The sequence below is a fragment of the Solanum pennellii genome, chromosome 12 (assembly GCF_001406875.1).
Source record: "Solanum pennellii chromosome 12, SPENNV200".
NCBI classification, from domain to species: Eukaryota; Viridiplantae; Streptophyta; class Magnoliopsida; order Solanales; family Solanaceae; genus Solanum; species Solanum pennellii.
Window position 1 is genome coordinate 4,302,050 of NC_028648.1, and position 27,922 is coordinate 4,329,971.

The 27,922-nt window shown below is 35.6% G+C and overlaps 2 protein-coding genes across 2 annotated transcripts in view; both read left to right on the top strand.

The window, feature by feature from the left end:
• LOC107007393 (serine/threonine-protein kinase EDR1) overlaps nucleotides 1-15,841 on the top strand; it is a 22,798-nt gene extending 6,957 nt beyond the window's left edge. Inside the window, exons 4-17 of the mRNA XM_015206006.2 lie at nucleotides 1,597-1,788; nucleotides 1,950-2,206; nucleotides 2,469-2,588; nucleotides 2,742-2,831; nucleotides 4,072-4,167; nucleotides 9,328-9,405; nucleotides 10,159-10,279; nucleotides 11,712-11,934; nucleotides 13,493-13,616; nucleotides 13,702-13,721; nucleotides 13,849-14,005; nucleotides 14,085-14,373; nucleotides 14,483-14,555; nucleotides 15,541-15,841. Of these exons, the coding sequence (XP_015061492.1) occupies nucleotides 1,597-1,788; nucleotides 1,950-2,206; nucleotides 2,469-2,588; nucleotides 2,742-2,831; nucleotides 4,072-4,167; nucleotides 9,328-9,405; nucleotides 10,159-10,279; nucleotides 11,712-11,934; nucleotides 13,493-13,616; nucleotides 13,702-13,721; nucleotides 13,849-14,005; nucleotides 14,085-14,373; nucleotides 14,483-14,555; nucleotides 15,541-15,623 (1,923 nt within the window). The 3' untranslated portion in view covers nucleotides 15,624-15,841. The remainder of the gene's footprint in view (nucleotides 1-1,596; nucleotides 1,789-1,949; nucleotides 2,207-2,468; nucleotides 2,589-2,741; nucleotides 2,832-4,071; nucleotides 4,168-9,327; nucleotides 9,406-10,158; nucleotides 10,280-11,711; nucleotides 11,935-13,492; nucleotides 13,617-13,701; nucleotides 13,722-13,848; nucleotides 14,006-14,084; nucleotides 14,374-14,482; nucleotides 14,556-15,540) is intronic.
• A 1,160-nt stretch (nucleotides 15,842-17,001) lies between these two features.
• Nucleotides 17,002-27,209, top strand: LOC107007642 (50S ribosomal protein L1). Its single transcript, XM_015206335.1, has 10 exons — nucleotides 17,002-17,630; nucleotides 19,790-19,867; nucleotides 20,544-20,585; nucleotides 20,672-20,777; nucleotides 23,394-23,458; nucleotides 24,941-24,979; nucleotides 25,057-25,161; nucleotides 25,266-25,353; nucleotides 25,627-25,673; nucleotides 26,851-27,209. The coding sequence occupies exons 1-10, from the start codon at nucleotides 17,082-17,084 to the stop codon at nucleotides 26,926-26,928; spliced, it is 1,197 nt and encodes a 398-aa protein (XP_015061821.1). The 5' UTR covers nucleotides 17,002-17,081; the 3' UTR covers nucleotides 26,929-27,209.
• Nucleotides 27,210-27,922: the final 713 nt, after the last annotated feature.

Genomic DNA, 27,922 nt, shown 5'->3' on the forward strand with positions numbered 1-27,922 from the left:
CCCCCCCCCCACCAAAGCCCCAACCCCAACATGCATATCACTTGTTCCTGGAGTCCATACTTGTTTGCCCTAGTTCTTGATAAGTTAATTAATGGTATAAGGATGACATTTAGCCCATATAAGAAGAAAAGATAAAGTGAGATTAGACAGGATTATGGGGCCTAAAATACAGTCAGTTCAGATATCCAGTCTTAGTCTTTCAGAAGAATGGGTACGACTCCGCCCCTCCCGTTCAACCGTCAAAATGGGCCATTACACTAAAGTCTTTACAGTTGGAAATGATAAGACTGTGGAGCAATGTGGATACAATAATGTAACGTAGCTTATCCCAACTAATTTGGAAGTGACTCGTAGTGACATACATATTGACCTTCTCTTTTCCTGATGTGTTTGTAGCAATTGGTTTCCCTTGTAACTATTTCTTGTTTGTTTCATCTTTTACATATTGATTGGTGGCTCTATGAATTGATCTCTGATTTTGGGATATTGCATTATTGGTGGCTCTTTGAATTGATCTCCGGTTTTGGGATTTTGCATAGAGATGATTAGTACTGTTTAGTTTTCCCCTTGTTTTCTTGTCATTGCAGTTCATCCCAAATTTTGTTCTTTCCTTTGAGTTCAACTATGTTATGTTTATGCTTCATGTGATTTTTGTGTTTCCTATAAAATTACAGTTACCTTTCCCTCTGATTTAACTTAGTCACGAAACCTCCTTTCTGATTCCTATAGTTGTGTTACTTATTAAAAAGAAAAGTTCCTGATACTGTGTTGACATTCATAATATTTGATCAAAATATGTCTTGCTTTGCAAAATTCTCTTGCAACTTGCATGTTATTCTGCTGACTCCCTCAATTTTTTTGGGACAATGGTACCAGTTTCTGTATTCATTATAAACCAAAACAGTGCATAGGTTGCACTGAAACCATATTTACTAGAGTATTCGATGACTACTGTCCTGTGACTAAAGAGAATCTAAAACATCAATATAGAGGCAGTATCATTCGGATACAACTGGTTACACCAAAACATAAGGTCAAGGCACAATTAGATTTGACTTTCTCCATACTATTCAGTTTACTTTCATAGCAAGATTCCTCTCCTTCCAAATTGTCCATCAGATACTAGTTGGGACAATTCTCCATCTAATCCTCCTTTGCCTGTGTACCTGCTTATTCCCAGCTCAGGAGAGCTTCTACGACTCCCTGGCATAGTCCATACTCCATGAGATGGCTAACATCCTCAAATCCTTTTTGTCTGTGATGCTGAATTTCCATCCAAAGGATCTTCAAAAATCAGTAAAGAGGAAATTATTCAAATTTTTGAGAGATAATTCCTCGTATGGTCACTCAACTAACTGAATTACCTAGTTAATGTGGCAACGTAACCAATTAAACTGAACTGTTTTTGGTGCCAAATTACTGGAGTAATTTTTATTTTGTTTATATATATATTTTTTTTTAAAAATAAAATTTTGTGGAGCATATGATGTCTGTACTTTCACCCTTGAACTGTACAGTTATAAAGGGAAAAAAGGTTGAAGTTCAATCTATGGACATTTGTGATTTCTCCCGTTGCTTGCATGCCTTCCTATACAGGTGTCGGATGTTTACAAGCGTCCAAACTCGGAAACAAGTCATGCTAAGGCTGCACTTGAGGAAGCCTCTCAGATTTCTGACAACCAAGGTATCCAGATGTTGGGTCAAATAAGACATAGCTCATCGCGTTCTCGAGCAATATTATTCAAATTGCTTGCAGATACTGTAGGTCTTGAAAGCCGGCTGGTTGTGGTGAGCTTGAAGCTTATTTTTGCTTGGACATTTCTGTTTATCTCTAAAATTAGGCCTAATCATTGTCTTGCTACTTGTTACTATGAATTATTGCTACCATTTCTTTCATTTCCATATCTACTTATATTTTACTTATTATAAATTTATGGTTCTCAAATCAGGGTTTGCCCGCTGAAGGGGCGTCCGAGTGTGCAGAATCTTATAAGCACATGTCTGTACTTGTTGTGCTAAATTCTGTGGAGCTACTTGTTGACCTTCTGCATTTTCCTGGTCAACTTATTCCACGAACAACCAAGGCGATTCTCCTCACCCACATGGCTGCTGGGGAGAGTGATTCTGCAGAAAATGATTCCTGTGATTCGCCTTTGGAGCCTAACAGCCCCCTCTATGGGTTTTCAGAGAGAAATGATACTGATAGGTTAGAAGAAAATATTATTTATTTTTAATATATTCAACTTCAATTTAGTTTCTGTACTCTTCTTCTGTTTTGTGACGAGTATTTTCCATTAGGTTTCTATACTCTTCTTCTGGATATTAAAGAAAACACTCTTCTTCTCTTGTGTGATGAGAAATCTTCATAGACATATTATATCTCCCCCTAGAAATTTCTTTTTTTCTTTGGTGGAGAAACAGTTAGTTGCCTACTTAAATTTGTTTTAACTAATCTTCCATTTCTACAGCTCTGAGAAAGATGACATCCTCCAGTATCAGAGGAGATTTGAAGCATCTTCAAATGCTGCAGGACCTTCATTGAGGAATACAATGTTGCGCTCTAACACTTCAATTAACAGAGAATTGGGGTATTATTTTGCTCATCCTGAAAGCCATGATTTAACTTTTGAAAGATAGTTAAATACCATCTTTGAGTGTAAGACATTGTGATGTCCATCTGTCAGATTACTTTTGAAAATTAAGTTTTTTTGCTTGCTTTTATTAAATTATTTCTGTACCAGTTTCTCGCATAGTGCACCTAATACTGCTACAACGGTTTGGAGAAGAGGTCGCAGCAAAGTTATAACAGAACCGAGGACTGCAAGTTCAAGGTTTTTTTTTGATGGCAGACTCCTATTCTGATGTTTTCTTTGACATATTTTTCTTTTTGTTTACAAGTTCTTCAGTCGTTTGGACTTCTAATAATGCACTTATCAAAGTCCTGTGATGTTAGGGTCTATTCATGCTTGCACATGTCTCAGTATGTTACATGAATTTGGGTGTGAGTAATAGAAATGGTTAAGGAACAGACACATGTATATGTATTCAGTTTGTAAGGTTTTCTGGTTTCATCGTTTCTCAACATTAATGAAACTCAATGTTACCAAACTTTGTTCTCGTGAACATATCCTTGATTGGATAATCAGAACAATGCTGCCAAGCAGGCCATGTAGGGCATAAGATGAACACAAATTTATCACGTTGGGTAGCTTGAGTGCAAAAGAAAAAATGCTTTTGAAACAGAATGTTTGAGGTCTGTGTTCTGAGATTAAGGTATTTCTGTATTGCACATTGCATAATGTCGGGTTTTCAGATACGATTATTCTGCTTTATCTGAATTAGTTCCATTTTAATATTAGACAGTATTATACTACTGTCTTTTACTCTATACGATAAATAACTTGGCACAAGATGAGGATGATCCTGCAAAGTTGTGATGCTTGGTGCTGTTGCTAAGTTTTTATTCTGACTTGAGAAAACAGAATCTTATTTGGTGACTCATTTTCTGGTTTCTTTGGAATTATTCTGAAATTGGACAAGCATACCTGAAAGTATAATAATTGTACCTTTATGTAAAAGTGCTCAGCTAAAAACACTTAACCCCTGAGTTAGTTTAAAAGAAGACTCTGGGATAGGAATTTCCAGGCTTTGTTTGGATAAATGATGGTTACAAGTTACAATACATTAAGTCGCTACTTGTTTTGACTTGCTCATGGTGGAGCTTACATTCGGGGTACCTCCTGAATGACTAGTGTCTATCTTAACTTCTCACATATTTCTACTTTAACTTCACATGTGAGATTTAGATATAACTTATTGATCCATAGATGGAAATAAGTATGTGTATATTTTGAGTGCTTGTCATGGTTTTCGTTTTCAACTACTGGCAATTATTTGGAGAATCTCTTTTTACGCATGTAATAAATTAATTGGGACTTAGATGCTTAATCTGTGTTCAGCAAACATCAAACTGACTCTTTTATCTACATTTACTTGAAATGAGCTGTTCAATATCTTAATACGTTGCTATGTTATTTTTTCTCATTTTTCAATTGCTTTATATCCTTTCAGTCCTGAGCATCCTTCATTTAGAGCACATCAACGGTCCATGCTTAGTGGTGATAATCGAACTTTCAGAGGTTATTCAGATGATGTTTCTACTTCAAGGTATCTTATGTAGTCCTGTTTTCTGTTTCCTCTGAGAGTATAACTCCTAATGATTTACATATGTGAATCAATGATATTATTACTTTTGGTCTTCCCATGATTTCATCTTTATCAGGTATGTTTTTCATTCACGTTTAGTGGCTCCCAGTTTACACCCTTAGGCTAAAAATAATAAAAGAGATCAATGATGTTTACATAAAAAGTTCTGAATCTTAGTAGGCATTTGTCCGTAGATTCCAAATATTTTCACTTTTTTAAGGAATTTATGGAGCTGGAATTGTTTTTGGTTATACTTTTTGCAATGATATTTGGAATAAAATTCATGCTTGAATGTACTTCAATACAACTTCAAAATTGAAAAGTGAGCCAGAACTGGTGAGTTGATAATCTCCTTTTTGATGCATCATTCTTATAGCTTATAGCGGAGCTCTTGTCCAGCAGCCAAAGGTAACAAAGATTTGTATTTGATCAAGTAACATATTCATCTTGAACTAGTGATCTCCTTTGTGCATGAGCGGTGACCCTCACAATATTGAAGAATCTTTCAAGAGTTCAGTTGCAGATGGAGTGTATTGGTGTTGAACAACTGCAACTCATAGAAAGAGCAGTTATTATTAAGAATCCTGGCATGGAGGCAGTAGAGTGTGCCTAAATTTGGGAATATCTTGCTGAAAAGCTTGATTGGGAATTTATAGCAGTTACTATGTATACAATTTGGTAAGTGTATAATTACAAAATAAAATCCTAATTAGATTTCTGATTAATGCAAACCATATAATACACTCTCCCTCAAGCTGGACTTACATATCATAATGTTCGAGCTTGTAACAAATGTACTTGACCCGAGGTCCTTTGAGAGATTTAGAACATCTTTTAACTGATCATTTAAGATAACAAAGCTGGTGGAGATTAGAGATGGTAATTCTGAACCGAACCGCCCAACCCAGTAACAATTAGACGGGTCAAAGAGTAATAAGCAGATGGGTCAAAATGTGTATAACCCATTTTGACCCGTGGAAAGAGTGGGTTAGGATGGGTTAGAGATGTAACTCAATGGGTTAGTAGACAACCCAAGCCACTGGGTTGAAATTGTTCATAAAGCAAATGAATAATATCTGGCACAGAGTTCGAGGACCCAAAGCTTAGTGACAAAGCATTTGACAATTCATAATAAGTCATTGGAAGATACACGAAATCTCCTTGTTTATCTGATACTATTAATATAGAAATTTGGAGAAGGAGATTTGTTAAAATACTTCTTTAAGTTTTAATTTTCTTTCACAATTATCAATAATATTAAATTATTAGAAAATAATGAATCAGCGACATAAGTTTTGTCTAGCTAATGATATTAGTATCTAAGTTGCCTGGGTACAGGAGTGTATTGGTATTGAACAACTGCAGCTCATAGAAAGAGCAGTTATTATTAAGAATCCTGGCATGGAGGCAGTAGAGTGTGCCTAAATTTGGAATACCTTGCTGAAAAGCTTGATTGGGAATTTATAGCAGTTACAATGTATACAATTTGGTAAGTGTATGATTACAAAATAAAATCCTAATTAGATTCCTGATTAATGCAAACCATCTAATACACTCTCCCTTAAGCTGGACTTACATATCATAATGTTCGAGCTTGTAACAAATGTACTTGACCCGAGGTACTTTGAGAGATTTAGTTAGGACATCTTCTAACTGATCATTTAAGATAACAAAAGCTGGTGGAGATTAGAGATGGTAATTTCTAAACCCAACCGCCCAACCCAGTAAAGATTAGACGGGTCAAAGAGTAGTAATAAGCAGATGGGTCAAAATGTGTATAACCCATTTTGACCTGTGGAAAGAATGGGTTAGGAGGGTTAGAGAGATGTAACTCAATGGATTAGTAGAAAACCTAAACCATTGGGTTGAAATTGTTCATAAAGCAATGAATAATATCTGGCACAGAGTTCGAGGATCCAAAGCTTAGTTACAAAGCATTTGACAATTCATAATAAGTCATTTGGATGATTCACGAAGTCTCCTTATTTATCTGATACTATTAATTATAGCAATTTGGAGAAGGAGATTTGTTAAAATACTTCTTCAAGTTTTAATCTTCTTTCACAATTATCAATAATATTAAATTATTAGAAAATAATGAATCAGCAACGTAGGTTTTGTTTAGCTAATGATATTAGTATCTAAGTTGCCTGGACATAGGTGTCCCATACAAGTGCGGAATTAGAGGTCGGATCCTTCATGATCAAATTTTAAGATTCAGGTATATGCATCCAGGTATAGACACGGGTGCGGGGATTCGGCTAAAAATAGTTCAAATATCTACAAATTGAGTTATGAAATCTAAATTATGAGATCTTATGTGGACAACTCGAGGAGAAAATATTGATCAAAAGGAGAATCCTTGGAGGAGATAAAGGAAAAGGAGTGACAGAGAAATTTCTATCTACAAGGCACCTGCTTTTGTTTTGATTACAGAAGTCATTGAATTTGTCGGGAATTTCTCCATCGATTTTGATCGAAGTAACCAAAATCAGTTGACCAGAAGGGGTACGGATCCGGCTGCCACATCGTGTTGACACGGGTGCCACATCGAACGCAAAGAGTCCAAGCAACTTAGATTATATCATTCAATTGATCTTTTTGTCAGTTTTTGGTTTTTTGACAAATCATGAGAGAAGTTCATTTATTATGTCAAAGAGAAGCACACATAAGTCACCATATGTTAAGCATAATAAGACCTAAAATGGCTACAGTTCAAATAATCTTCACAAAAAATACCGAGTAGATGTATAACTAAAATAGAAAATTGAAAGTATTTCCTATTCTGAGTTAATAATAAAATCTGATTGATGGTCTTTTATATCACAATGAAGGATGCATCTATGTTATAAACCTAAAATCCAAAAAAACGAGGTGGAGGATAAGTAATTGTAACATTGGGGAGAATTGGGTGGGTTGGGTTATAACCCATTGCTCAACCCATCTTGAACTTGGTATCCTTTGGGTGGGTTGGGTCACGACCATTTGTTGTACCAATGCATTCTAACCAGCCCATATTTAACCCAACCCGCCCATTTGACACCCCTAATAGCGATGCATCTAGACTCAGTGTTCTGTCTATTGAAATGACAATCCACCTATATATGTTGTCTTCTCATGAAAAACAAGATTTGAGGCAATGTCAAGGTAAGCTTGATTGTCACATATTAGTTTTATTTGCTTGACTCTACACACCTTCACTCTTGGAGAAGTTGTTTAATCAGATGAGTTCACAGGTTGCAAGAGCCATATCTCAAAATTCTGCTTCTGATGTCCAGTCTTGAACAAGCGAGGTTGAGTTCCACAGATGTTACACTAGCATTCTTAACTACGCGGTCATCACGATCTTGGTCAATAAACCATAGTTCAATTGAAGCGGACCATAACATGTAGTTTACTACGGTGTTCCAATTTCACTGAGGTAATAGTGGAAGAATTTGAAATGGATGAAAAGAGGTTTGATATCACCTATGTTTGAAGGATTTATTCGCCTTTCTCTGTCATATTTCATATTTCTGTATGATTCTATGACAGGAAGAGGTAATACTAGAACCCAAAAATAAAAGAACAACTTGCAACAGTAAGCTGAGACCTAGATGGCTTACTGACTTGACGGTAGCCTACTTGTACCAGATATGGGTGGAAAGGAACCCGGATCAGTAGGTTCAACTGGTTGACAGTAAAGGAGTTGGATTCTGAAGGTGAAAGGAAGTGATTCGGATAATGTTATATTCTGGGCTTGAGTGTCCTTTCTCTGGCAATCTGTAGGTAAAAGACTCAATGGAAAAGGTCACTGGAAATTGTGGTATGTGGGGACGTGTGGGTCAGGTAGCGAGATGGGTCATCATATAGGAGTTAATGGCTGGTCTTCTGGCAGTAGATTTTTCCGGATAGGATCGCCAGGAGCCTGTGAATCTTTCTAGGTGGAAGGTGAGACTTGAAGAGTCCTAATAAGGAGAAATCCAACTCCAGCAGTGAAGAGATTCCTCTGGCAACACTAGCTTTTTACAGACTCCCAGAAATTTTTAGCAGGGGTTCTCCCTATATCATGAAAAAATTGGAGTATACATTACTTAAAAGCTTGGTTGGAAATTTATAGAGATTACAGTTTATGCATTTCAGCAAATTGTATGCTTCCAAAATAAACCCCTAATTATATCTCTAATCAGATCCCTGGCTAATGCAAATCATGTAATATCTTAACAGGAAAAGTTTATTTGTTAGATAGTCTGCAGCTAAATCAAGCCAATTAAATTCATATTGGGCACACAATGAGTTGTAAGCTTTTAAAATTTTCCCATCTATGCATGCCTTTCACGATTAACTAAATAACATTGCAACATGCTGCTAAAATTCAGGGTTATTTACTTTTAATAGCAACGGAGAACAATATAAGGGAAATTAACATGAGACAGTTGCTGCTGTCAACATGAAACAGCAGGTTGTATTCTTGCAATGAGATGCTCCACTAATTCGGTTTATTTACCCCTTTATGCAGAGCATCTCAGAATAAAATTTAACCTGTCTTTGAAATGGATAAAATATGTGCAGTTTGTTCATCTTTGGTGTTATGAACGCAACTGCATTGCTCTTCCATATATTTTTTTTTGATAAAGTAAAGTTGTATTCCTCAGCAATGAGGGTATGCTGGCAACCATCAAAAAGATTTACATCAGTGACCCAAAAAAAAACCAACTCAAGAAATTGCTACTAAACTTATAAAGAAGAAAAAAAATTTAAAATCTGTCCAGCATCCTCTATACCCTTCTCATTACACCAAAAATAGAAGGTCTTCATACAACACCATTGATCTTTTTTACTGATTCTGCAGTATTTTCCATAAACCTCTTGTTTCTTTCTCTCCAAATAGTCCACCATACAAGAGGGTATCATGTTCCACCATTTCTTCTGGCTCTTACTCCCCCCCTTCCATATTTTTATGTAGATAGGTAATACCATAAATGTTGGCATGCATCTAAGTTAAAATATGTGCAGGTTCTTAAATTCTATACTTCTTAAGATGTACTCTGTTTTCTGTTAATAACTGAACTAGCTTCTCAAAATTTTCAAATATAAATAAAATTCGTGCAAATGTTTGCTGACTTTCCTATTGTTTCACAGGTCAGAAGGTGCACCGACATCAGAAACACAGAGAATACGAAGAAGAAAAACTCCAGAAATTGGTGATGATGTCGTAAGGTCAATATTTTTACTACAATAATCATATCAACAGCCTTACTACAGCATTACTATACATTGGCTCATATTTTCCTGTATTTGCTTGATTCCCATTGTGTCATGATATCTATTATCCTGACAGATTTCAAGAAGTTTCTCTGCTGCGTTTTGTTTGATAAAGTTTTTTGTTTTCTCACACAAAGTTAATTGGTATAGAAGTAAGGAAAAAGTGTTTTTCTTTTTCCAAAAAAAACAAGATGTCATTGATGTCACTTGATCCTTATGTCTGAAATTTAAAGAAATTATATTTTTTTCTTTCCTCCCGTTCATTTCACTGTAATTTTTGCAATAATTCTTCATCTTATTCTATTACTACTTGTCTTCAATATTTTGCTTAAAGTTTCCTAAAGTTTTCTCTATCTTTATTTTTCTTGTTGAGCTTAGTAACTTTTTCAATACTCTTCTCTTTTTTTTTATATGTTGCTAGTTTTTAACTCATTTGTCTAATACATATTGTTTTATTGAAAAATGTTATTACATTTAGATAATGGTGGTGAAAATAATAATATGGGTGGTATGGTAAAAATAAAACAAACTTATGAAGGGAACTATCCAAACATCACTTAAGGTCACTTACAGCTAAAAAACATCTTACCTAGAAAGGGTTCCTGGAAGTTCTTTTTCATAATATGGTGTTGACCTGAAGATTGTTATAAGACTTCTTATGTGCCACTTTCTTCTACTTATTTCATCTTTGGGTCATAACCATACCAGGGCTGTTATAGCTATGAATGAAGCACTCAAGCAGAACCGACTCTTGAAAGAGCAAGAAGAAAATAGTTCATATCATCATGCCTCGACCAACAGAGATGGTGCTTCAGATCTGAAAAAAGATGTACGTTACCTTTTCTCTGTAGTTTGAGGACCACTATTAGTTTTGATATCTTTTGCTCTGGTAACAGTTAAGTTTTATGCGTGATACCAGTGGTCAGTAAAATTATGTTTTCCAGTTTTCGCCTTTTTAGAATGGAAAGGAATACTCCCTCCGCTTCAAGTTGTTTGTCTGGTTCGACTTGACACGGAGTTTAAGAAGGTAAATAAGACTTTTCAATCTTGTGGTCTTAACACGGTTTTCTCCAATTCCACAAGGAAGAAAGTTGTTTCCCATAACATTTTCACCAACCTAACGTGGGGGAAATTGAAAGTTTCCTGCATACAAACCCCTAGTGTGACCATCGATAGGAGACTATCTTTTCGTAAGTCTAATAAAAGCTTGGATCTCAAACATCAATAATTGGTTCTACTTTGTTAGTTCTAAGTTCATATATCACTTTGATGTTGATAAAGTTGATCATTTTAAGTTGTATAGAGTAAGAAACATGCACCATCGGTCCATCCCTGCATGCATATTGTGGACAATTTGGCTGGAGTGGAAAAAGAAGATAGTTTGAAGGCTTACCAAACCCCTGTACATAAAATTTGATACAGATCCGTGTATTTCGGCTTTCTGGTGTAAGATAACAGATGTATATGAGTTCCTCAGACCTGAGATGTTTGAAATAGGGAAGTTTTAAATTTTTGCCATGTACAAATTACCTGCTAGGTGCCATCTCTGAAATAAAGTTACTTTTACTTGTAAAGCAAAACAATAGATTTTATCAAATTGTTGGAGGGAATAAGTTACAACACTTCTAATCCAGTTGTATATATTTGCACACATGGTATTCATACTTGCGTAATATTCTATTTTCTTTCGGCCTTTTTTGTGAGGATGTCAGGGTTGGTGGTGGTCTGGTGAACTTGACGGAAGAGAACTGTTGCAAATGTGTTGAAGGAGGATGAATATTTGAACTGTTACCTTACCTGGTACCTGCTGCTGGTGGGAGGTGGCAGGTATCCTGTGGAATTAGGCGAGGTGCGCGAAAGCTGTCCGGACCCCACGGTCATAAAAAATACATATTTAGTCTCTGTTAAAATAGTTGCTGTGTTAAGAACTCAGACTTTTTCCCTATGTAACCCTATTGAGGTTTGAATGTAGTTGAAATTTCTTCTTAACTCTGATTTTGTGGGGCCTCTAGTTGTGGAAAATAAATGAAAAGGCATTATCTTTTCGTTTTCCAATTCAGGTTTAAATCAGGAGGTTGTCATATTGTCATCCAAAATAAGTTTTGAACCCAGAACTCATCAATTCGTGAAAGTTAATATCTTGTTTGAATCTCTACTTGTTTCAGTCATTACTAACTAGAGTCCCTTTTAGGTCCCTGGTTTCACCATGATGACCACGATGAAATGTCGGATCTGCATTCTAACTGTTTTGCTTTTTCAAGGGAGCAGATAAGTTCACAAAATCAATGTCATTACCCTCATCTCCCCACGAGTTGAGGAGACAGGTTCCAGAAAGAAGTGGGCCAGACAGGATGAATGATGAATTGGTCTCAACCTGGAACAAGATTCTAGAATCACATATGTATCTGAATAAGCCTCTTCTACCTTATGAAGAATGGAACATAGACTTCTCAGAGTTGACTGTTGGCACTCGAGTTGGGATAGGTAAGCATTGTTCTTAAACATTTTTGTAGTAATACTGATGTATTTCAGCTTCTTTTCTTTCTTTTTTTTTTTGTTAAGTGTCTCAATTAGATATTTCTTTAGTGGCAATTATAGGGCTGCAATGAGCTAGGTGAGTCTGCTCCCTTGCTCCTTGGTCTCATGCTTTGTAAACTAGAATGTTATTGCTGGTGGATCATGCTCTGCCAACTTTATTGTAGGAGCAACTCAGGCAGCCAGGCTCATCCTTTTCGTGATCATAGTTCATGAAATCTTGATTATTGTTCTTTAATTATGATATTAAGTTGTCATCAAAATTATGATTTTAAATTAGAACTTGGATTTATTAGCTTCACTTCAGACCGTGGAGGATTCTACAGAGAGGGATGTTTACCTGGGGATGGTTATCAAGTAAAACTAGGCAAATGAAGGTTCATATGTGTTGTGTGAGAGAGGGAGGGTCCGGAGGGAAGAAAATACATCTAAATTACCATTTAGCCTAAGTTATATATATTAAAGTTTAGAACATCTTTTGAAGAGTTGAAGACAAGAAAGTGGACCATATTGAAGATTACCCTACACAGTGAGAGCCGATGTGTCCTGTTGGGTTTTATTACACTGATCAGAGATTCTCCAATCCAATATGCTTTTGCACCTCTATGTGAAAGTTGAGTTTAGTATTGACCCCGAGATGTCTCAGTTAATTTTTTTTCCTCCCGAATCTCATGTACAAAAGGACAACATTTTGCGGCTTCTATGGCAGAAAAGAACTCAAGTGTGTGGACATTGGGTGAAATAGGTTCTTCCGTTGGTTCTGACATACTAAAAAAGGCACCAAAAATGGAGATGCGGTTATTTGTTTTTTTAACTTCTGTCCCCTATGACTATCAGCTCTAATTTCCCGTTTTCCATTAAGATTTTCAAAAAAAAGTATTCAGTCGTTTCAACTTCAAAATGGATTTATAACAAACATAATCTCGTGATTCCTATCTAAATCTACATCCCTAATATTATTTTTTGTCTTTCCATACATGGACCTTTGCTATGAGCTTATTGCTACTGACCTGATAATCCCCATGGCATGGACAGCAAAATATTGTTGGGAAACGGATGGAAACTAAAATCTATGAAACTTGGATGTGGATCTTGCAGATTGAATGTTCACCAGATGTCATGTCCGTTACAGTCCTCTTGTACTAGAAAGAGATCCTTACAGTGTTTAACACCCTTCCCAGATAAGAAGCAAATTGCGTCATGCCACTGAAGTGGAAAGATACACTAGATATGGATACAGATAGATGCCAGAAGGATTTGTATTGGACATATAGGAAATTTTTGTACATTACCTCTTCAATGATCAAAGACCAGATATGTATTTATTTTTTCACATTTTGCTAGCTCACTTCATCTGTATTATATGAAATGATTGTACAGTGACATGTAGAATCAATGTGAGTTTTAGAATATGACGCGACTTCCAGTTTTCTAATGAAAGATCTGGTTCCACCACCCCATGCTATATGAAAATTTGAGTTCTCAAACACTCTGGTTGTATTTCTAGGGTTCTTTGGAGAAGTTTTTCGTGGCAAGTGGAATGGAACTGAGGTTGCTATTAAAGTTTTTCTGGAGCAAGATCTTACTGCTGAAAATATGGAGGACTTCTGCAATGAGATCTCTATCCTTAGGTGTTGTATCTGCTTTATGGGTTTTGTTAGTTTGAGCTTTATTCAGTTCTAACTTGAAGTATTCTTTTCTTGTCACTTTTCCCAGCCGACTTCGACATCCAAATGGTACATCTCTCTTCTTGTTTGTTCCAAGTGTTGGTTTTTAGTTTTACTCCCAATATTGCCTAGAAGTGTATGATATTTCTAATTAGGATTTAGGCTAGTGTGATCTAACTAATGCTATTCCTCACAGTTATATTGTTCCTGGGTGCCTGTGCAAACCCCCCACATTTATCAATGGTTACTGAATACATGGAGATGGGATCTCTATATCATTTGATCCATGTAAGTGGTCAAAAGAACAGGCTTAGCTGGAAGAAGAAGCTCAATATGCTCCGGGATATATGCAGGTTGGTTCACCAAATGTTCTTAAACTAGTACAGCTGGCATGTTAATATTAACTGATTCATGTTTATGTTGGATCTAAAGAGGGCTCATGTGCTTACATCGAATGAAGATTGTCCATCGTGATTTAAAAAGTGCAAACTGCCTTGTGAATAAGCGCTGGACTGTCAAAATTTGTGATTTTGGCCTCTCAAGAATAATGACAGATGCATCTATAAGAGACTCAACGTCTGCTGGCACTCCAGAATGGATGGCTCCAGAACTCATTCGTAATGAACCTTTCACAGAAAAATGTGACATTTTTAGCTTTGGTGTGATAATGTGGGAGCTTTGTACCCTAAACAGACCATGGGAGGGTATACCACCTGATCGGGTATGTTAATTTGACCTTGTAACTTGATACAAGTTAATTAGCTCTAGAAAATTGACATTGGTATATTTCTACGTTGCTGCATCTAGTAATGCATTGTGCTTATTTTTAGGTCGTTTATGCTGTTGCCAATGAAGGATCAAGGTTAGAGATACCTGAAGGACCCCTCGGCAAACTAATAGCAGGTAATCACAGTTGGATATAAGTTACATACACACTAGAGATTTTTTACACTATCAATATATTTTAGCTGATAACAAGTTAGTTACCACTTTTACCAGGTTATCACTTAATGTTTATCATAGAGATTACTTATTATCTGTGTTGCTCGGACTCTCCAAAGATGTTACTGCACCCGTTTCTGATCCTCCAAAAAAAACCCTACTTTTGGAGGATCCGACATGCACTGCTAACATTTTTTGAAGAGCCTAAACATCACAGCTTATAATTACCTTATAAGTGACTTGATTACAACAATAGAATACCCAGTGTATTCCAATAAGCGGGGTCTGGCGAGAATGGTGTGTACACAACCCTACCTTGTGAATATAAAGGTTGTTTCCGATAGTCCCTTGGCTCAGATAATGGAGATAATCCTACAAGTGAGATTTGGGGAGGGTGGTGTATACATAGACTTCACCTCTACCTTGTGAAGGTAGAGCGGTGGTTTTCGATAGACCCTCGGCACAAGTAATGAAGAAAAGAACAGCAGCAACAACAAATTATGCAATAACCCAAGCAAAAGAACCATGTAATAATAAAAATCGATAATATGATAATATAATTCTGACTACTGCAGGTTCTTTTTCTAAACCAATTTGAATTCCATTTCATTTTTTATTTTAAGTTGAGTGAGTAGTAAGTAGCTAAGTGGATTTTAGCACATGCTTCTATGAGAATCTCCAATGAAATTAGGAGAGTAATTATAGTAAGACTGATTAGAGAAATTAGACAAAGTTCAACTACCCACTAACCTTGTACTCTAATCCTCGACCCCCATATCCTTCTATCCAGTATGGTATCCTTGGTATGTTGTAGGTGTGTCATGTTTGGTCTAATCATCTCTCCCCAATACGTATTCAATTTACGTATGCCTAAGTGATGTGATTGCATAAATATTTTTCACACTTTATTTTTATGATGAGTTTGGCCATGAACTTATTTTTGCAGATTGCTGGGCAGAGCCAAACGAAAGACCTAATTGTGAGGAAATTTTCACTCGACTTCTTGACTGTGAATACTCACTGTGCTAAGTGAATTCACTTTTTCTGTGTAGTAAAATACATTGTAGAGGCGTTAATTGATGTGCTGCTGAAGTTTACTTTCATGTGTTTTTCCAGTTTAGGCCTGCACTCAAAATATAGAAATATTCCTGTTTTTGTAATACCAGCATGCAATGATAAGAGGTGATGATCTCTTTGTCTCATTCAAAGGATGGGGAGCGGATGTGGTTGTTCCTCTCTTAATCAGAGATTTTGGTTTCGTGTGTTGATGTGAAAAAAAAATCCTTGGTAATGGATTCTATGTCGTGCGAATCTGGACTAGTTAGGCTTCAATGCAGATACCCAATGAAAAATAAATAAAAAATGGAAACCTATTTTGTGAGGTTTGTGCAATGTGTATCATTTGAAGGATTGAAACATGAGTTTTCTTGAGCTCGAGGGTCTATCAAATACACCGTAGTTTGTGAGCTGTTCACACCTTCATCTAGTGGTGTGGATTTGAATCCCATTGTAATCCCCCTCCTCACAAATATAATTTTGAACTTTCTATCTGGTTAAATAAGTTCACATAAATTAAAACAGAAGTAGTTAATTATGGTTAGGGCTGTGGATATTAATGTTCCAAATTAGAGCAGGCTAAAAATCATATAATGTAAAATCGAACTCAATTCCAATGTTATCCACTTGTTCAATAGTACACAAAAGTGTCATCAATATAAGTAGTATTTGCAATCTATTTCACTATATATCTGTATGTATAAATTGATTTGATAGAGAAAAACAGTTGGCTAGTAGTTTAGTTGTTTTCAATAGTCCTAACTTATTATTTTGACTCAAAAGAAAGTATATAATTTTACTAACAATCGAAAAAGTTCATATAAACTACGAAACAAAAAGAAATTATAGAGAGAATTATGTCGAGGTGACCTTGATCGTAAGCGATAAATATACTTTAAATTTGTGTTTTGACAATATGACATAAACTCCTAATTTCAAGTAAGCATTTTGACATGCGATTTGAGATTATTATTTCAAATCCCAAATTCTCTAAATAAAAAATAGGATTTAGAAACTCAAAATCATGATTTTGATTTTTTTTACAAATATAAGATTTGAATCATAAATTTATATTTTGTAAGAAGAAATCATGAGTTTAAATTTTGCAAAAAAAAAAAACTCATTGCTAGCATGAAGAAACTTTTTCCTACCATGTGAAAAAATTATACAGAAGAATAACTAGTTACTATTATTATTGACTAGTAATTTTATATAAAATTAAATTTATTGTTTAATAAGATTGTATTAGGATTAATTTTGTTTTGTTTTTGGTAATTTTCACATACAAACTTTAAAAAATTCAAATGACATATAAGTTTTGAGAAAAATATATGCTAAAACCCTCATGTCTCTTCTCTCTTCCCTAAACCCTCATTGCATCTTGCAAACAGAACTACTATCAGTCCACCTTTCACCATTGTAAGAGCTCCAATGGCAGCCTTCAAACTACTCTACCAAGCTCGTCGTCACTGTTCATACAGAAGCCCATCTCACTTTTCTCCTACTTTCCGTTCTCATTTGCACAGATTTCTCTCTTCCTCATCATCATCAGAAAACCCGAATCCGAATAACCCAAGTCCAATTCAACCCGTTTCCTACACCCCTAAGAACCCGCCGGAGAGTAGTAGCCGACCCGAATCAAATAACCCAGATGGGGTTAAAGCGGATGGTGGGTTGTGGACCCGGGAGGATCTGCGGTACTTGAAGGATGCCCCGAAAATAGCTCCGATTTCTTATCCGACAAGGGTAGCGCCGTTACCGGAGGATTTGCCGGAAGAGGAGAAAGGGAAAATGGAAGGTATGGGTGATGAGATGGAGAGAGAGAGGAGAAGAATCGAGGCGCAAAAACGGGCGGCAATGAGGAGAGTTATGAATGCTGAAGAGGAAATGATTTCGTTTCCAACATTGATTAATGTGAAGAGTGATGAAAAGAAGAAAAAAGCTGTTTATGATCTTAAAGAGGCCATTCGGCTTGTAAAGGTCAGATTTTTTTGTTTCAATCAACTGTGTATTGTTTTGTTGGAGTTTCTGTTCTGTTATTAGCTGCTGCTTTTTGTACTTCTGGTAATTATTTCGCTGGACTGCTTTGGACTGTTTTTCTTGAGCTGAGTGTCTGTATGAAACAACCTCTCTGAGGTAAGAGTTACTTATGTGAGGTAGGAGTAGTAAGGTTTGAGTATACTCTACCTTCTGCGGGCCTCACTTCGTGAGATTACACCGGTATATTGTTGTTGTTGGTTATATGAATTCTTTTTAGCATTTGTTGTTTCTTATACAAAATTTTGACTCCTTGTAAAGTTAAAAGGCAGTAGTAATTGGATAATATATTGAAAAGAAGAAGAATAAAACAATAACAGGATGCCCATTATTAGTTTAAATGAAAAAGAAGAGGAGAAAACAATTAAAGGTTTCCCATTAAAGGGGCCATTTGGCTTGTAAAGGTTAGATTTTTTGTTTCAATCAACTGTGTGTAGAGATCCCAAATTAGTTGAGGTTGTTTATATGAATTCTTTTTTAGCATTTGCTGTTTCTTGTACGAAATTTTGACTAAAGTTGTAAATAATAGTAATAATATAAGAAAACAATCACAGGATGTGTTTCTGCTGGATTTCTAAATGTAGTAAAGAATATCTGGAATATTATTGTTTCATCGTCATGCATGTCTGATAATTTTGTTTCAAGTGGACAGTGAAATTTCAAGGTAGCCCTAAAATAGGGGGTTGAGGAAAGAATAAAAGTAAGAACTGAAGAAAAACACTTCTAGCAGTTTACTTAGGTTTCATATGGATAACCTTCTCGTAAGTTACGTTGTATCCTTCAAGGTCAAAAAAACATCATACTTAAATAACCTTGTTGTGATACTCACGATTTGCTTACATTACTAATTTGGAGTCGATATGGTATCCTAGTGAACATCGATGATTGGGTGCCCGCCATAGTTTATCATGTTTTGATGTAAAAATCTGTCTTTTGGTCTAGAGTCTGTAAATGTGGTTTTCTTCAGCATATTGATGAAAAATTAACTTCATAGAATACATTGTTGCATTGTTAATTATTTGGAGCACCTTTTTGGTATGTCCCACATCCTCAATTGGATATCAATGATTTACTATAGGAATGGTCCAATATATTCTCTAGGTTGAAGACTATTTTTTAATAATGAGAATACTTGTATAACCTCCTTCCATAAGGAGCTGCTGTCACATGCTAAAGTAAAGTGCATCTAAGGATATTTTGGATAACTTCCATATATCTCTAGATAAGTTAGTGGTCAAGGTATTTCTAGATAATCTTTTTTGATAATAATAATGGCGGAGCCTGCTTGCCTGCGCCTCAACTGTTCCACCATGTAGCTGCATCCTTTCACTAATACAAGTACCATATAACTCCATTCATCAAGGTACCTCATCAACATTTCAGCAGATAGAAAGGAATCATCTTGTTTTTTGACAATGCTAGATTCAGACAGTTGTCTTCCATTAATTACTAGGCCACCCTCTAGGGTCGTATTTCTAGATAATTTTTTGTTTTTTTTTGGCTTTGCTTTCTTTAGGATAGTGGTGGTGTCAGAACCTGCTAATCCGTCGTTACCTATTACTTTTCATTAGTATTGGGTAACTCTATCCACCAACACTTAGGCTAGTGTAAAAATCTACGTGGTGTTGTCTCTTGGTTCCCAAGGTTGTCACTTCATCTCTTCAACTGTTAGGCTTTTTCCTTGAGAAGTCGTAAGTGTTTATTGATATACACAGTGAAAGAGACAAGTTCAACTTTTCCATCAATTAGGGGTAGTCATATGCATGGCTCAAAAATTCAACTCTTATTTTTCCTCAGAATCTCATTATATTTTTTTATTCAACTATTCAAGTTGAAAATAGTGATTATGGATCAAAGTCCATATTATGTAATCTGAGTGACGCTTAAGCATAGCTTGCCTGAGATAGTTTGCTTGTCTGCTTTTTGCATGTTGCTTTGTCATTCCATCTATAGTATATAATTAAGTGACTCTTAACTGTAGCTCGCCATTAATTGGTTTTCTTGTGTGCTTTTCCTTGGTGCTTTGTCTTTCTATCTAGTCGTGTTTTCTTCAGGGGTTACAGACTGAGCCATGATTCATTGTATTTTTAGTGATTATGCAGGCTAATGCCAAGAAGAAATTTGATGAAACTCTGGAAGCTCATGTTGTTTTGACTCCTGATATGCGCCGAAGTGATCTGGTGCATGCTTTCGTCCTCTTTCTGGCCCACATTAAGTTTACTATCTGAGCTTGTCGTCACTCGTCACGTGATACTTGAACAGAAAGACTTCTTGTTACCACTTCTGTTGTTATTGTTTATATGTCTAAGTTTATTCATCAGATGGTAAATGGATATTAAATAATTGTGCTTAGAAATAGCTCATAAATCACGAGAGCATCGAGGGGCTTAAACCTTTCAAACCTAAATCTCAATTCCTGAATATTTGGAAGCACTCAGAATTTGCTCTGCATGCAGTCTCGTAGATTTAGCAATTGACAGAAAATTCATTTAAATTTAAAACAAATCTCCAACATTCTATATATGCTTATCATGGTTTGGTTAGGGGTTTGCTGATTCCACATCCTTTTGTTGTTCGTGAGTGTATGGAGCAGATTTTATGGTAGAATCATGCTCCTAATGCCACCTAATTAAGAGTGAATTTTCCTTTCCTTTGCTGGAATATTGTTCGTGCAAGCCTCTAGAAATATAAATTCTCTTGCACAGGTGGTATAAGCAGAGTGAGATTACAAACATGTTTCATTACCAATTCTTCCGTTTTGATTGACCTCTTCTAGTGTAGCTAATTTGACCCTAGTCTAAAGCAATCTCATTCGTTTGCTAGTGCTAGCTCATAGTTCTTTCTTTTGTACTGCAGAAACTTGAAGGTACAGTGGCTGTTCCTCATGGGTTTGGAAAGGTATTAGTGCATTCTTCATAAAGTTTAAGGTTAGATAATCATATGCTGTTGTAGATATACTGTTTGACTAAATATTTTCCTTTCAGGTATATCGCATTGCTGTTTTTGCTGAAGGAGCTGCTGCTGATGAAGCCCGAGAAGCAGGGGCTGATGTTGTTGGTGGTTTGGAGCTCATAGAGAACATCAAGAGTGGTATGCCACTATTTCCTTATTTAAGTTTGCAATTATTTAGAACTGTCATGGTATTTCTTATGTCCGCTTACATGCTGATGTAAATGGTGCAAGTTATGAGGTCAGTTTACTCCTTCCAGTCTGTAAACTCTCTATGGTTTACATTCATAATCACTTTGGAGGCATACATTCATAGCCTCCTTCAACATATGGAGTGAAGTGAAACTGACAAATTTTTTTCCAAGCTGACTTTTCTTATTGAGAAGCCAATTTTCCTTTTTAACTTAATTCTTAGGCTAGATGTTTGATTAGTCTTTTTAGCTGGATCAACTACTCCTCTGGAATTACTGTTGAATATATCCTAGAATTTATCAGCTGCATAGATCTATGTTGATAGTTGTGATAGCTTTTTTTTGCCTTCCTAGGAGCTGATAATCTCTTTATAATGCTTGCATCTTCTTGATGCTTTTTGTTAATTATTATTCTTATTTCATCAAAAACTTAATTCTTAGAATTAGAAAAAGTTTACTTTATATTTTGGAGGTGGATGCATGTAGGATATTGAGAAGAATGGACCAAACCGTGGATATTAGAAGACCCAGGTTCAAAGGCACACTAAAGTTGAAAATCTGATCACTTTTGATGTTAAATTCAAAAGTAATGGCGATAGATCTAATGGGAAGGGGAGTCTTAAATCTGTTGAATGAGGTTCAAATTAAATAATTAATATCATGGAATGTTAGGGGGTTAAATGAATTGTGAGCCAAAAAAAAGACCTTATACTTTACTTTCATCCCAGAGTTATACTTTCGCCCCAGAAGTATAACGTGCACTCGTGCAGTATACTTCCTATTATTATGGGCTTCTCCTAGAATGGTGGTGAAAACACTAGTGAGTTGGTGAGCTAGTGAGAGGAATCCAGAATGAGAGGAATATGTATGAAAGTCCCTCGTAGTATGCTCTGGATGATTTTAGGGAAAGGTATAGTAAACATCTCGATTAATTGTGAATGCTTTGTTGAGAGTTGAATGCTCTTTGTTTCACATATATATTTTTAGTGTAAAAGAATATCCCTCTTTGAAGATAGCAGGTTATATTTACTTACAAAATAAGGGAAGATATTCGGTTGGACTTCTGGGAGGCTGGATGAATAGTCTAATACATTGTGTACTTCTTGTAAAACTTACACTGTCTTGGGTTGATAGCATTGGAAGAATTTTGACCTAATTTTTTTCAAAATCAGGGGCCAAAGATGGGGACTAGCTTTAGGCAATTGCTGGAGGGAAAAACTTACTCCCTCTGCTCGCTTTTACTTGCCGACTTTGGTTTTTGTATTTCCCTAAGAAACAATGATTAATATGAGTATTTTACCACAATACTCATATTAATTGATGTATAGTCTTTGGTATTGAGAAATAAGTAATTAGTATTGTCAGTAAAAGATAAAAATAATTGTCTTGATATGTTAAAAGTAACAAGTAAAAGTGAATCTATTTTTGAAATTTTGGAAAAGGAAAAGTGAACAGCGGGAGTATTCAACTATAGCGAGTTCTTCACCAAAGTCACTTATGTTTATTTTGTATGAAAAAAGTCTTTCTAATTTTGCTAGTTTATTGACCAAGGCATTATAGCTAAAACACTACTCCCTCGGTTCACTTTTACATGTCCAGTATTTCAAAAATAGATTTTAAGTTGTCATTTTTGACATATCAAGAGAAGTATTATTTTTTCCTGTTGTACCTCCACATAATTACTTATTCTCCAAATCATTGTCCAAGATCTTCGACTATACATCAATTAATATGAGTATTATGGTAAAATACTCATATTAATTATTGTTTCTTAAGGGGCGTGCAAAGTCCAAAGTGGACAAGTAAAAGTGAATGTAGGGAGTAGAAGGATAATTACATAAACCTCCCCTCAAGTTTGATTTTATAACACTTACTTCCATTATGGTTATGCTTGCTCTTATTATATTTTTAACCTAATTATTATTATAAGAAAATTATAATAATTAGGTTTAAAAAATAAATAAAAGGGTCAAACAAAACCACAAAGCCAAACTTGAGGGACATTCATGTAATTTTCCCTTTAGTTCTGTTGGCTATTATGACTTTGTAGATAAACTAGCATAACTTGAGTGACTTTGTTGATACAAAGTAAACATAAGTGACTACAATAATAAGTTTAAAAAAATTAAACATGATGGGCAAGCATAACCACAAAGGAAGTAAGTCTTACAAAGTCAAACTTGAGGGATGTTTATGTAATTATCCTTTAGTGTTTTGGCTATAATGACTTTGTAGATAAATTAGCATAACTTGAGTGACTTTTTTGATACAAAATAAATGCAAGTGACTCAAGTGAATAACTTGTTATAGTTTAATGACCACTTAAGTTATTCCCTTGCAAATGCTGATTAAGTCTGGTTTTAGAGGACTTCATTCCAAAACAAAAAGATCAGCAATTTCATCCACACATTTGGGGACGATGATGAGACCATTCTTTTCTTTTGAACATGTATATTCTAACCCTTCAGGAAGATATGTTGTTTCAATGCTATTCCTTTGAGCTTGATTTTTTCTAATGCCATTGACTATCATGTCCTTAACATTTTTAATGTAATTATACATGCAGGAAATGTGAAGATTGATTTTGACAAATGTTTTTCCACTCATGCAATGATGCCGAACTTGAGACAGGTTTCTTAAATTGGCTATCCATACTTCTCATTGACATCTCTTTCGCGAGTACACTGTAAATTCGGGGGTCATTTGATTTGCTACTAGCGTTAAGGTGGATTACAAAGATTTTTTTTGTTTGGTTTCCCACCCGGTGTCTGGTACCCGCATTGGAGCCCCACTAGTCCTTTAAGATTTAAAACTTCTAAATTATATATGATCTTGAAGAGATTAACATGGAAAAGAGTGCAATATAGCCCCCTTTAAGTGGTGTAGTGCTGGCATTTGGCTCACAAAGTTATGTACATTTCTACCTTTCAATTCTAAAAAGAATATCAATATATCTATTCTATTGATTTAAAAAAATAGTAGTAGTGACTATGTGAGTTCTTATACTTTTCAGGGCAAAAAGAGATGGGTTTAATTAATAAAAAAGAGGGTAAGAAATAAATAAAAAGTTTCATGCGAACATAGTAGTCAGTTTCAAGTGAAATTTAAATAAAATTTCTTACTTCATTAAATAAAGAAGTAGTCATTTTCATGGAAGCAGATATATATTTTAAAAGAGAACGAAAAACTGATGATATAGCTGATATCAAATAAGACGGGTTCCTCTTTTTAAAAATTCTCTCAGGCACAGTCCCTTGATTTTTCTCTCTCCTACTTAAGAGGGGAGAATATCCTTTCCGGCTTGCTGCCGGACACATCATTTCTTTGCTATGCTTTTGCTTCCTCTTTGCAAGCTAACACCTTTGTGGAAGCAGAACAAAGCGACAGAAGAAAGTCAAAATTAGAGGAAAAACAGAGACTTTTTTCTCCTTGTAAAAAAAACGAGTGACTATTTTTTTTTTCAATAGTTTTTAAACAGACATATGAATAGAAGTTGATGAATTGGAGATTCGATGTTTGAAACTACAAAAACTAGTCATATGGAAAGATTTCTGAAATAAAAGTAAAAGAACACTTGGGGACAACAATTTATATGCTACGACTGTTATGTGGACAGACAAGGGTAATTAGGATGTCCGGTTGTATCTGGTCTTCCCATATTTTGTATTTAGTCAAGAAATATGGTTTTGTATTTGGTCAAGAAATACGGGGAAGGATTGACAGCTGTTATTAATGTTTACATCAAGAATAGTTTTTTCCTAGTGATTGACATTCTCTTTATCCTAGGATAATTTTAGTTATGAAGTGTTATTGAAGAAGCTGTGTGGAAGTATTATGTAAAAATAATTACACATGAATTGATCTTTTTAGTTAAAAATGGAGGTGAAGGTGGCTGGGAAGGGATTAGAGAAGGAAGGGATGGAGGGTTGAATTAGTTAAGCATTGTAACAAGGTGGCTATTGAAGTCCTTTAATTTCAATTTTAATACCTGTATAGGTTGATGCTAATATGAGCTCTATAGGATGACTGGTAAAAGTTGAACTTTTTAAGTCGGGGAGGAAACATAAGTGTGCTTTAGTGCTTCTCAGTCACTAACATCACATGATTTTGCAGATTGCGAAGTACTTGAGGCAGTTGATGCCAGATACTAAGGTAAGTAATCCATCGTTCGGCTCTTAATTAACGCTATTCTTTAGGAATTAGTGCTTATTTCCTCATAATGCATGCAGAAAGGTACTGTTACCAAAGATATAACAAAAGCAGTGAAAGAAGCTAAGCGAGGTGTACCGTTCAAAAAAGATAAAACTGCAATTGTGCATGTAGGAATTGGGAAGGTACACTTGCATCTCTATTCATGCAGAGATTCTTAAGCTTCATTGGATATAAACTACTGGAATGCACCTATTGACGTTTTCTTCCTGAAAACACTGTTCTGCAGGTAAGTTTTCAAGAAGAGGCATTGTGTGAAAACATTGGTGCATTTGTACATGAACTTTTGCGTCAGAAGCCTGCTGGTCTAAAAAAGAGTAAGCAACTCTTAGTTATATCCTTATTGATTTGTTTGGAACATCAGCAATAAATCCTGCTTACTTTCTCTTCTCCCCCACTTAGGATTCATGTACTTTTCAGAAAATTATGCAAAACTATATTTTCCCAGGACTTTCTGGTTGTCCAAAAGTCTTTTTTACCCTGTATATGGAAAAGTACACGTAATTATACACATGAGTGTCATCTAACTTTGTGGCAGCAACTTTTTGTCATCTACACTTGTCGGTAACAAATTTTTTTCTGTGATACAGGCTCAAAATATGCTGGTTATGTGAATACAGTCCATCTCTGCAGTACGGTGAGCTCCCTGACCGACGTTCTTCATAAATCTGATGCCTCACAGGAATATTTTGAAGTACATTTATAAACTAAAAATAGAAATCTGAGGGATTCCCTTTGTCGCTCTCCCATTTGAGGGATTCCCTACATAGACTAAAATTAAATATCTTGGTGTTAGTGTTCAAGCTGCTTATGCCTACATTACTTGCGAAAAGTATGGCTTATGAAGGTCCCTCATTAAATACCTAAAAAAACTTTTATAAAAAGAAACCTCAAAATTTATGGTCATGTAGTACTACAGCTTGGTTCAAGATGTAGGAATTTTCAATGCTTAATTTTAGGTAGTATGATCTGCTTCATAGTTCCATCGACATATTATGTAGTGTCTTTATGGGTACGTAACCATCGAATTGGCCAGTTTGCAGTTTATTAGCCATTTGAAACTGCATAATCATCAGAACCGACTGCAGCTTCATTTACTCTTTACCTATCTAGGCTCCTGTTGCTGGCTGTAACCGTGGTAAGGTGGGGAATCATAAAAGAGACATGTGGAATTCTCTTGTTCTTACTTTTAGTTGACTGATTTTACCTCATATAGCATGTTTTGACAATGATCTGCTGTTCCCAAAACTTCATAGCTACATTTCATTTTTGGATGAGACTAGAAGTGTAATGTAGATCTGTCCTTGACATTTGATTATTTGGATTGATGGTGGATGAGGCATGTTATGATCTTTCAGTGGCCTGAATCGCATTATTACCTTGAGCCGGAGGGACGGAAAGATCTGTCATTTTGGGTGCATCAGAGCTCCAAGTCTCGTCCTAACTGTACATTGTACTTGTTCTTTCTCGAGACCTAGTAGTAGTGAACTGAAACTTTTTCTCGAAAAAACAATTTGAATCTCAAAATCTCTTGTTCACCATTCTTGAGCTGAGAGTCTATCGGAAACAACTTCTCTACCTTTGAGGCAGGGATAATGTCTGCATAATCTCTACCCTCCCTAGACTCCACTTTGTGGGGACTACGTTGTGTATATGTTGTAATCTCTTATTATACCATTTTGGTACCCATATGCGGTTTTCACATCTGGGGATGCATTGCAATGTTGATATGCTTGAATATGTTCGTCCTTTTGGTACATGGCGTTCATTCGTGTTCAAGATTCTAATTGCATGATGATTCTTGAAATTTGCAGATGGGTCCATCATTTCCTGTTACAATACAGTCGTTATCGATTGCAGCAGACCGCCATGCAAGGAAGTATGTTCAATGATAGTATTTGAATAGAAGATCAAATTTTATTGACTTGATACCCTCTCTTAATAGATCCAATTTTAACTTGGTACTTAGTTGTACTCATTTGTTTAAATTTCTTGATTTTCCCACATTAGAAAAAAGGTGTTTCCTAGTTATTTTTGTTTCTTCCCCTTTACTGTAATGATCTTTGCCCAGCCCTCTGCTTGAAACCCCCTTTTAACTCAAAATTCACTACTGTTGCTTCACATTTTTATTGTTTTGTCAGAGAAAATAAGTATGTTTTCTGTTCTATGATTACAAGAACTTTCTTTTCTAGAGAGTTCAAATAGTTGAACACATCTAAAAACGATTGCTAGAGATAATGGAAGTCGGATTTAAGTTCTGTTGAACTCGTAACTTGCAATTTGTTGGTAAAGGCTTTGCCTCTACCGTGGAATTGCTTAGATGGTTGATTTGAGGCTTGTTGTTTAAGGTTTAGTTGAAGTTTATAATTCTTTGTTGTTTAGCTATTTTAAATCGAGCTTTAGATTTTATTTTTTAAGCTTTGAAGAATTTCAAGACACAAGGTCATGAGGTTAGCCTTGCCATAACCAATAAAGTTGTTGTCAATGTGATCTTCATGAATTTTTCAAGTCGTAAAAATAAATCTCTTGCAAAAATATAGGTAAGGTTGGTTAACTGAGGTAGAACCAATTTTACCTTGGTACGAAAATTGTCAAAATAAGGTGTTTAGCTGCTCCGTGCTCGTTTGACTTTCAAATGGACCGTTTTGGCCGTCAAAGTCAATTTGGCTCCATAGATGATGTCTTAAAGGATGATTATAAAAAATTTGGGCAAAAAAGACGTCAGAATTTTGGATCACCAAAAATTCATGGACTATATACGAAAGTCGATGAAATGGGGTTTACCTGCTCCAGAACTTGTTTAAACTTGAAAATGGGCCGTTTTGATCGTCAGGGCCAACTGACTCCAAAGTTAACGTCTTAACGGACGTTCACAATTTGAGCATA

Excerpts from the sequence above, each read along its gene's own strand:
- LOC107007642 (XM_015206335.1), top strand. The coding sequence starts at position 17,082 with ATGGCAGCCTTCAAACTACTCTACCAAGCTCGTCGTCACTGTTCATAC. Across the intron at positions 17,631-19,789 it reads AGGCCATTCGGCTTGTAAAG|GCTAATGCCAAGAAGAAATT; the intron begins GTCAGATTTTTT and ends GTGATTATGCAG. Across the intron at positions 25,162-25,265 it reads TGCATGTAGGAATTGGGAAG|GTAAGTTTTCAAGAAGAGGC; the intron begins GTACACTTGCAT and ends ACTGTTCTGCAG.